Source organism: Microtus ochrogaster, linkage group LG8 (genome assembly GCF_000317375.1).
Source record: "Microtus ochrogaster isolate Prairie Vole_2 linkage group LG8, MicOch1.0, whole genome shotgun sequence".
In the NCBI taxonomy this organism is placed as follows: Eukaryota; Metazoa; Chordata; class Mammalia; order Rodentia; family Cricetidae; genus Microtus; species Microtus ochrogaster.
Window position 1 is genome coordinate 22545487 of NC_022033.1, and position 11134 is coordinate 22556620.

Below are 11134 nucleotides of genomic sequence, written 5' to 3' on the forward strand. Positions count from 1 at the left end.
GTGTGTGTGTGTGCTTACACATGCATCACGATCCTGTGTTTATGTTCAGGTGCAGTGCACACCCGTGTGTGTGTGTTTGTGCATGTGTGCTTACACATGCATCACGATCCTGTGTTTATGCTCAGGTGCAGTGCACACCTGTGTGTGTTCGTAGATGAGAGGATAATCTGGGGTGTTGTCTTCTTGTGATCAGTCAGCCCAGGGAATCCTTATTCCAACTCCCCAGCCCTGGGATTACAAGTGTGTCTACCACACTGGCTTTTCTTTTCTTTTTCTCTTTTCTTTTCTTTGCTTTTTTGCATAGGTTCTGGAGATTGAGCTCATATCCTCATACTTGCAAGCCCTCTCCACCCTTTGACTCGTTTTATCAATTTTTAAAAAATATTATAAAGGAGTCCTTATTTTTTGCTTAGTGATAATCACTTGTACTAGTAATATTTGTTAAGGAAACTGTTCAGTGGTTTTGGCAGTCTAGTCAAAAAACCAATTAACCTCGGGACATGGTGACACATGTCTTTAAATCCCAGCGCTCAGGAGGTGGCGGTGAGCAGATCCCTGTGAATTTGAGGCCCTACTGTTTTACTTAGTGAGTTCCAGCACAGTCAGGACTACACAGTTAGACTCTCTAAAAAAAAACTAACAAAAACAAACAAACCCCCCCCCCCCAAAAAACGGAACAAAAATTGTTTCACCATTAGGGAATCTCATTGCTATCCCTCTAGTCCAGGATGTCTTTATGCTCTCCCAGTCTGTGCTGTCTTGGTTAAGGCAGACTTGTGATGGAGTTACAAATTAGGAATTCAGGAATTAGGATTTTTCCAATTTAAGGCTAATTTGACTGTTTGGGTCCCTGGCATTCCCTTGTGAGATTTAGTAGTAAATTATCAACTTCTACAATGAACACAGCTGGGCTTTGATAGGAATTACGTTTAGTTAACAATGTAAGGGTATTGTTGTTGTTTTAATAATAATAAAAAGTGTGGAATCCCATTCCTTAAACAGAAGATATCTTCCCTGTTTTTGTTTGTTTGTTTGTTTCTTGTTTTTTGGGTGTGTGTGCAGGTTCTCACTGTATAATTCAGTCTGGCCTTGAACTTGAGATTCTCCTGCCTTAGTGTCTGGAGTGTCCTTTAATATCTTAACAGTGTTTAGTTTCCTTGTATAAGCCTTGCTCTGCTTTTGTTAGCTTTATTCTTTACATCTTATTTTTGATGCTGCTGTAAATGTAACTGATAATAGGATGAGGTTGTCTGTGAATAGAGTGTTCCATCTTTGCAAGTCAGTGTTTTTTGTTTTTCTTGCCTAATTGCTCACAGTCATGTTTATAATGCATTGTCAGATGTAAATGTTAAGAGCAGACTTCTGTGGGCCTCTTTTCTTCTTAATCTTAGTAAGCAAACACTAGTCTATACAAGTAAGCATGACGTTAGTTTTAGATTGTTTATAAATACCTTTAGCTGATTGAGAAAGTTCCATTCTGCTTCTAGTGTGTGCAGTGTTAATCAGGAAAACATGTTTGGTTTTTGCCATTTTTCTTCTGTCTTTTGACATATCTCGAGTGTGTCCTGTAGTGTGTTGGTTTTCTGTATTGTATTAGTTGCTATGTTGAACTATTTTCCTTCCCAGGATAAATCCTGTTTGCTTTTGCTGTATGTGTTGTTAGGTTTTTGCATCTATATTGGTAAGAGAGAGTGACCTCTGGTTTTCTTGTGTATTTGTCTAGATCTGTTACCAGAATTCTGACCTCATGTATTATGTGGGAATCTGAGTATTTGTGTTATTCTCCTTTAAATGTTTGATAATATGTGAAGCCATTGTTCTGGATCTAGACTTTTCTCTGGAGGTCTTGGTTGTTGCTGTGTGAATCATTACTAATTCAGCTTCTCTGCTTGGTGTTATAGGTCTGGTTGGTACTGTTTCACGGCCTGTGTTCTCCCAGTCATTTCCTTTAGGAAACGGTCCTTTGTCGGCATATGGTCTGTGTTCTACTGCAACCTCTTGCTCTGGTCACTTTGGTAGTAATATTCTCTCATTCATGCTATTAAAAGCTGCCATTAAAAGGTTGTTCATTAATTGACCTTTTCAGAAATCCCTGTAACGTGTAGTTTTGTTGATGTTTGTGTAGTTTCCTGTTTTTAATTTTTTTTATGTCTGCTACCCTGTTTTTTGTTTTGTTGTTGTGCTTGATTATTTCCTGTAGTTTCTCATGGTAGGTTAGTGGCCTGTTTCTAGTATGGTTTCGAGCTCTAATGGACAGTGCTCAGATAGTATGCTGTAGGAATGGCTTCTGCAGAGTCTCACAGCTGAAGGTGCTTGCTTTGCTTCTGAAGGAAAAGACAGCAATTTTTATTATTTATTTTTTTAAAATATTTATTTATTTATTATGTGCACAATATTCTGTCTGTGTTTATGTCTTCAGGCCAGAAGAGGGCACCAGACCTCATTACAGATGGTTGTGAGCCACCATGTGGTTGCTGGGAATTGAACTCAGGACCTTTGGAAGAGCAGGCAATGCTCTTAACCTCTGAGCCATCTCTCCAGCCCCCAAGACAGCAATTTTTAACCATTCCTTTTTTTGTTTTGTTTTGTTTTAGCTTGTATTGATTTTTAGCTTGAGCACTATAAAATTGATGATGTACAGACTTTTTCTTGTAAGAAGTAGTATTTTCCTGTCTTTTACCCTGAGACAAAGCACTTTCTGTTACCCCTCATGCTATAATCTACGACACAAATGCAGGAAGAATTATGAGACTTGTCCATCATCACAGGGCATTCGTGTTCAGAAAAACTCAAACATTGAAGGTCTGTTTGCTCCATACAAACCATAACGAGATCTTTTGATTGGATTGAACCACAAAAAATTTCCAACTGGACCTTGAAATGGGAAGGTGTTAGTGAGACTCTCATGACCTGCTCATGTTCTGTCATGTGCTACTGCCCTGGTTGATACTGTCCGACTTTTGGTGTTCTAGACAGGGTTTCTCTGTGTAGCCCTGGCTGTCCTGGGACCCACTCTGTACACTAGGCTGGCCTTGAATTCACTAGACTGGCCTTGAATTCGGAGGTCTGCCTGCCTTGCCTCTGCCTGCCAGCACTGCCCAAAGCCTTCAGGCATCTATTTGCTGGGTCCCTACTCTGTGCCAGTTGAATGAAAGTGAGAGAGGCAAAGAGAGAGCGGGTGAGCATTTTCACAGTTCGGTGTCTGCTCTGAAGTAGTGATCTAGAGAGGAAGGCTCAAATGAACCGGGAACTAGGTCCAATAGGTTAAAATGTGTACTAGGTGAAACCCCTAAGTAGGGGCCAGTGCTGTAGGGAGGAAAGGAAGGCCAGCCAAGGAAATGCTTTAGTTGTTGCCTGCATTTAAAAAAAAAAAAAGGATTTTATTAATTTATTAATTTATTTGTGTCTATGTGAATGTATGCCACACGTACGTGGGTGCCAGCCAAGATGGGAGTTATCTATGGCTATGAGCTGCCCAGCGTGTGTGCTGGGAACAAAACTTGGGTCTTCCTTAAAAATAAGAAATGCTCTTAACCACTGAACCGTCTCTTCAGCCCTTGCCTTGATTTCTTTTTGTATTTATTTGTTTGTTTGTTTATTGCTTTACTTTGAGGTAGGGTCTCTACAGCCCAGGCTGACCTAACACTCACTATGTAGCCCAGGATTTTTAAAACACTTGGCCACTCACAGCTGTTTGTAACTCTAGTTCTAGGGGGTCTGATACATTCTTCTGGCCTGCATAGCCACCAGGCACAAAAGTTGTGTACAGACAGACATACATACAGGCACAACATCCATACACATAAAATAAATAATAACTTAAAATTTTAATAAAAGTTTCTTTATATTTTTAATTATTTTTAAAATATGTATGTGCACCCTGTACTGTGGTGTACATGTGGGGGTTAGGAGACAGCGTATGGTATTAATAAGTCCCTTCCTCTACCTTTATGTGGATTCCAGGAATCAGTTATCAGCTAGTATAGCAAGCAGCCTTACCCAATGGGTCATCTTGTTGGCCCTAATTGTCTTGCATTTGAAGGAAAACAAGCATTTCAGACAGAAAGACTGGAGAGAGCCTGTGGGCAGAGGGAGAGCATGCACGGAGAACACAGCTGGACTGGAGTTTTGAGTGTGCTCTAGGGAAAGCTTGAAGCTGGCGAGTAGGGGTGGATTCAGAGGGGTGCTGTGTTAGGGGCAGAGGGCGTAGGCTTCAGCTTGTAAATTGTTGTAAGCTCCTGAAGATTTCTTCAAAGCCACCTTTAAATTGTCTCTCTGGCTATTTGGGAGTCAGCTTCTCTCTCTTGTCAAAACTTATTCCTTGCCAGTAAATTTTTTTTTTTTTTTTTTTTAGTTTTTTGAGACAGGGTTTCTCTGTAGCTTTGGTTCCTGTCCTGGAACTAGCTCTTGTAGACCAGGCTGGCCTTGAACTCACAGAGATCCGCCTGCCTCTGCCTCCTGGGTGCTGGGATTAAAGGTGTGCGCCACCACTGCCCAGCCTGGTTTTTTTTAATTAATTAATTAATTAGTTTGTTTATTTGTTTATATTCACAGTTCACTGAAACATTTTTGACCGAGAGGGACAAATTGTCCAAATGGAGTGGAATTCCTCAGTTGCTTCTTAAGCTCTATGCCACCAGCCACCTTCACAGTGACTTCATCGAGTGCCAAAACATCCTCAAGGTAACTCATCGAGACCCTAGAAAGGTTGTGCTCAGGTCTCCAGATGCCTAACTGTTGGCCTTTTAAAAATGGCCAGTTTTTGTGTGAGCTGTAGAATACTGGAGAAATTCAGAAGCATTGAAAGAAGCGAACAGTCATCTTCAGAGCCAGTCAAGGTTGTGTCGTCCTGGGAAGCTGTTGAAGCAGTGCTTCCTTAGTTTGAGAGGCCAGTGCTGTGCCCTCACCACCTCCTGTGGTGCTGGGGACTGAGCCCAGGGCCTTCCTTGCTCATGGTAGGTTGGAATGGTACTCTTAGTCACTACTCTATCCCTACCCCTTGATGACATTCTCTTGGAACAGAATTCCCTTACTATCAAAGGCTCTTGGAAGGGGCTTTATGGCTGTTGATAATTATCACTAATGTAAGATTAAAGTTAGTTCTACAGTATAATGACATTGTTCTAGATACTTGTTCTCTGTCTTGAATACTGTCTCGGCACTGGACCACACTCATAGTTTCTGACTTGGGGACTGGGTCCAAACACAAATTTAAACAAGGAGCTGGAGCTATAGTTATAACCTATGTAAACCTGTGCCATATTAAAACTAAATACTATAGTGCTCTTCAGTGTTGATGACTGTATCCACAGGTAAATTCTAAATATGCTTATTAAGTAAACCTAGTTTTTCCCTTTATGAAGAGATATTATTTATTCTTCATCCTCTCACAGTCTGGTTGATAGGAGTAATTATAGCTCCTCTACGTGTCTTAAAAAAAATGCTTTTCAACTGCCCAGCAGTGGTGGCACACATTTTTAATCCCAGCACTCAGGAAGCAAAAACAGACAGATCTCTGTGAGTTCGAGGCCATCCTGGTCTACACAGTGAGTTCCAGGACAGACTCCAAAGCTACACAAAGAAACTTTGTCTCAAAAAACAAAAAAACAAACAAACAAAAAAAGCTTTCCAAAACCTGGGTGTGTTGCCTGCACACACAATCCTAGCATTTGGGAGGCCAAATGCAGGTGGATCACTGTGAGTGGATCCTTTACTACCTGGTTCCGGGACAGTCAGGGCTGCACTGTGAGACCCTGTCTCTCAAAACAAAACAAAAACTTGTTACATTTAATTCCTGCCAAATCTCTAAGTTAGAGAATTGAGGTAAAATTGAAGACTTGGGAAATTAATACCCAACTGACTATGTGTGTGATCTTGAGTTTATTCATTCTGTAAATACATACTTGAAAACCACTCTGTAAAGCAGTATTCTGTGAGATTCTTCCTGGCTGTAACCTGTGTTTTATGAACAAAGGATGCTGGGCCCCTCCTAAAGATTGAGAACCCCTCCCTGTCCTACCAAGCTGAATACCTCCTGTGCTTTGAGACTTGGAGGAGTAAGCAAGAGCAATCTGTTCGACCTTGCCTTCAAGAAACAAGGATTTAGCCGAGGAAAGAAAGCCCGGGTTGTAAATAGTTACACAGTAAAGTGCTAAAGGTCACAAGTGACTTAGAGACTCCTTTGGGTGCCCGTGGAAGACATCGGAATGCCTTGGACTTCTTCAGATCACAGTCAAGCAGAGATTTGGATATGGCTGCAGAACCAATTGTTTCTCTTCTCATTCCTGTGTAATCATTGTAGGGCCTAAAAATGTTCTGAAAGCCCCAAAATGGCCTCACTGGTGCCTGGCAGGTTGCTGCTAGAAGTCAGCAAAGGATGCACAGTCTGGCCTTTCCCAGGGGGTTGTGAGCTTTTCACAGCATGACAGAGAGGTTCTATGGTAGTAAATGCCAACTTTACCTGGCCTTTGTACGGTTTATAGCTAAGTGTTCAGTGTCACTTCTCTGTTCATTGAAGCCAGTTACACCAGTCAGATTCCATGGGAAAAGGACTCCAAGGCTCCCTAATAGTTTATTGAGGGCTAGCTTTGTGCTCAGGGGAAACTAGTTTGTCACTAAAATGCATGTTTTAATGTCTGGTCTGTGTTAAATTCTAAAACAGAATCTGTATTTTTTTTTTTTTTTGAAACCAGGAGATTTCCCCTCTTCTCTCCGTGGAGGCTATGGCATTTGTAACTGAAGATAGGAAACTTACTCAAGAAGCTACGTATCCAAATACATATATTTTTGACTTGTTTGGAGGTGTTGATGTAAGTAGCTGTTTAATACTATTAATACTTTAATCGTTTGAGAATTTAAAATGGGAGGCAAGAATTTCAGATTTTGTCAGAAATATTTCAAATCTTTTAATTTTAAAAGCAAATTTATTTCATGTGTGTGTGCACACACGTGCACACATGCACATGTGTTTCTGTTCTTCCACCATGGGTCCTGTGGATTGAACTCGGTTATCAGACTTGGTGGCTTGTGTCTTACCCTGCTGAGCCCTCTCTCTGGAATGGATTTTATCTTTGAGATCAATGGCATTCAAGGCTTCCTACTCATTGACCTAGACTTGTATTCTCACTGAGTTTATTTTGGTGAAATACTTGGTGCATCTGAGATCTTACCTCTCAACAGCTCAGGGGATTGTAATCTCTTTTGAAAAGCATTGGCTGATACCCATGATCTACGTAGTGTAAGAAGAGAACTAATTTACCACGGTTGTCCTCTGACTTCCATAGATGCCAGGGCATCTGTGTGCTTACCCTTCCTCCACACAATTAATTACTAAGCTTTTTTTAGTGTGCAATATGAAGGCTGGAAGCTGGGTGGTAGGTAGGCATAGCCTACCACTCTCACACAGAGCAGAAAGCTGCCTTCAGAGCACCTTTTGTTGTCTGCCTAAGCCTCACGCCCTCCCTCCACCAGTACAGTTAGCTATTAATGCAGTTGTGCAGAAATCCAAGTCCCATGAGTCTCTAGAAGTGAGTCTGGCACAGATGCTGGGGTTTTTATTTTGTCAGCTACTGTCTCGTGCAAAAGCCCCTCCCCTCATTTCTGGATGTCGGAGTCACTCAGCGCATGCAGTCCCCAGAATGGGTTTAGTTTCTTAAGATTTGTTGCTGGTTTCAGATGAGCAGAGGCTTTCTTAAGATCCCTTAGCTGCTCTTTAGTCTTAAAGGCTGCCTGTTGGTGTTAAAACAATGAGAAGAAACAGAAACTTTAAAAATGCTGATGGATCATTTTCTCCCACTTGGCTTGAGGTGTCTCGGACATGCTGTCCAGTATTGGCATGTAGCTGGAAAGGGCTAGGAGAACATTTGGTTCTGTTCCAAAATTGTTCCTATCTTGATTTAAGCAACAAAATAAAACAAAATACCCATTTATGGTGAATTTCTTTAAATATGTGGACTTAGCTGTTTTGTTAGCACAGAGATTATATTAAAAGATTTCAATTTATTTAAGTAGAAAATAGGCTGGAGGTGAACACTTGGACTTGGAAGGCTGAGGCTGAAGGATCATGAGTTGGAGCTTAGCCTGGGCTGATCAGCCAGATTGTGTCTCAAAACAACAAACATACTGAAATAGGAAGCAATTTTATTCAAAAATAAAAGCCCTTGTTATAAAAATAAGAGATGTTCCTTAGGGGCTGGAGAGATGACTCAGGTAAAAAGTGTTATGATCTAGCAGAGAACTCAGATTCTGTGACCAGCACCCAAATGGCAAATCAGTTTCTGACCTCCAGTTCCAGAGGATCCAGTGCCCTCTTCTGGCCTGAGTGTTCCTTCCTGCCTCCTAGATCAAGAGGGTTCGTGACAGCTCCTTGGACCACAGATGTTCATAGGAAAAATTGATTCGTGAGTTGTGCTTTGAATTAATTTTGAAGATTTTTTATTTTTTATCTAATTTTTTTTTTGTTTTCAGCTTCTTATAGAAATTCTTATGAGGCCTACAATCTCTATCCGGGGACAGAAACTAAAAAGTAAGTATGCTTGTTAGGCGCCTGTCCTCGTCCCAGTGTGCCAGCATGGCGGCTGTTGTCGGGAGTTGTTGTCTTTTTTTGCAACATGAGAACCTAACTTCCAGTCAGCTCTAGAACTTGCTTTGTCCCAGGGCAAGCAACGCACTGCATTAATTATATATTTGTTGGAAATAGATAAATGAAAAAGAAAAAGAAGTTCAGTCATTGCCAGAGTCATATATGGTAAAAGTCAGTGTTTGCGTAATTCATAATTTTCTAAGTTGGGTGATAGGTTTAGCTGTTGTATTATTCTCTCAACTTGCATGTGTGACAGGCGCTCTTTTTTAGGGTTCAGTATTTAGTTTTCAAAAATTCTACCTTAAAGGTGCAGTTCACCCTGCCTTTAAAAGCCTGAGATCACTTCAGTTAACATCTGTGTGTGTGTGTGTGTTGTGTATGTGTGTGTCTCTAATATACATACACATTTTAAATTTACACCCACATTAGTGGGATGTAGTACTGTGTGCAGCCCTATTTGTGTATACAGTGGTAATTAGAGAATTCATATTCTTTTTTGGTGGGGCAAGAGTGAGGCAGGCTGCCTGAGGATGATCTGAAATTCCTGACCCTTCGGCCTCCACTGTCCCAAGTACTAGTGTTGCAGGCTTGTGTCACCGTATCCTGGTCTCATACTCATTTTGAGCATCTCAGTTTTGTACCCTAATAGTAAGTAGAGTCTTCTAATGCAGTGGTTCTCAACCTTCCTAATGCTGCAACCCTTTAATACAGTTCCTCATGTGGTGACCCAACCGTAAAATTACTTCATTGCTACTTCATAACTAATTTTGCTGGTGTTATGAATGGAATAGTAATGTAAATATCTGATATGCACTATCTCTGATATGCAACCCCCGTGAAAGGGTCATTTGACAACCCCCCCCCCAGGGTTGTGATCCACAGGTTGAGATCCCCTGATTTAATGACCTGTTGGTCACTCTTGGTTTCTCACGCTCCCCATAGATTTGTGGGTCCCACGAGGAGTGTGGGGCTTCCCTTCCGCTTTTGCTTGCAACTCCATCTAAGCTGAGTAGTCAGCAAACTCTTGATGAGTGCACGAATCTACTCCCTTTGGAAATGGAAAGTTGGGAACTACTGAAATAATTCTGATTCGTTCTACTTTAAATTCATTGACTAACTAAGCTTGCAAGGCAAATTTGTTGAGAGGTAGCAATGAGGGACACCACATACGTACATAGCCAAGAGTAGATGAGCGACCAATCTGTCTGGCTAGGCTAGTCCAACTGACAGGGCCACTCTTTGGGATCTTGAGAGAGATTTGGATGTTAGAGTTTATGGCAATGAGGAAATGAACGGAAACTGGTTTTAAAAATCAGGGCAACACCAGATTAAGCACTCCTACCATACTGAGCTTATCAACTCTGGGTTTGGGGCTCATAAAATTAAGTTCCTTTTTGTGCTACTGTCTTGTTCTGCTCATTAGTATAGTTGAGTTCTTTATTTATTGGAACCGACAGAATATCAGACATTAGAGTCCACTTTCCTAATACAGATAACTGTAACAAGGAAACCTAAACCCAGTTGGCAAGTCTGAGGTAGAAGTGATGCCCATGTTTTCTGCTGGCAGACTTTTCAATGAGAAGAATTTGGTCAGGAATCTTACACTCTGAATTCCAGTTCTGATTTTGTTTTTTTGTTTGGTTTTTTTTTTTGTTTGTTTGTTTCTTTTCTTGTTTTTCGAGACAGGGTTTCTCTGTGTAGCTTTGGAGCCTTTCTTGGAATTTGCTCTGTAGACCAGACTGGCCTTGAACTCACAGAGATCTGCCTGTCTCTGCCTCCCCAGTGCTGGGATTAAAGGTGTCCACCACCACTGCGTGGTGGTTTTGATTTTGAAAATTGGCCTTGAGTCTTTTTCTGGTGCCCTGTGGTGTGAGGGGCTCGTGAACACGAGCGACTGTGCAGTGCTGGGACTGCAGGCCCCCAGCACACACCCAGCTAGAACATTCCTTATGTTCCAGAAGAGTGCTACTGTTACAGAGAAGAATAATGCTCCTCCTTCCCTTTCAGTAAGTGATGAGATGTCGAAGGACTGCTTGAGCATCCTGTACAACACCTGTGTCTGTGTGAGTATTTCCTCTGTATCGTGTATCTCCTCCTCCATCTTTACTGGTGAAGCGGGAATGCTTGAGTGGGGTGGCAGACAAGAAAACTGCCTTCAGTTATTTAAGGGAATTGCCCTTATTTTCTGTGTGCCTAAGAATCCATACCAGCAGGTAGAAGTAATGGAGAGACCGGATTTTGTAGCACTTAATTAGAGCTAAAGCTACCTTGACAGGCCCCGAACTCCATAGCCAGCCAGCACCCCTCACCTCAGGTGTCCAAGCAGAAACTGACCACTACTTGTTAAAGGCTGACAAATGTTGGCAGTGTCCATATCATTTAAAATAAATTTAAGTCTATTTTTCCTGTCCCTTCATTTTCCTACTGGAAAACAAGAGTCAGAGGTCCTGCCATATATTTATTGACTATGGCAGTCTGTGGGATCGGCCACAGTGTCTGGAAGAGTGGGGAATAAAGGAAGTCATGGAGAAAGAAAGCTGAGCACTTACTGTT

At 41.5% G+C, this 11134-nt stretch overlaps 1 protein-coding gene across 2 annotated transcripts in view; it reads left to right on the plus strand.

The window, feature by feature from the left end:
• Positions 1 to 11134, plus strand: part of Trpc4ap (transient receptor potential cation channel subfamily C member 4 associated protein) — a 71927-nt gene that overhangs the window by 17002 nt on the left and 43791 nt on the right. For both annotated transcript variants that reach the window (XM_005363074.2, XM_005363075.2), the window contains exons 2-5: positions 4555 to 4683; positions 6693 to 6809; positions 8467 to 8524; positions 10589 to 10644. In XM_005363074.2, coding sequence (XP_005363131.1) covers positions 4555 to 4683; positions 6693 to 6809; positions 8467 to 8524; positions 10589 to 10644 — 360 coding nt within the window. The remainder of the gene's footprint in view (positions 1 to 4554; positions 4684 to 6692; positions 6810 to 8466; positions 8525 to 10588; positions 10645 to 11134) is intronic.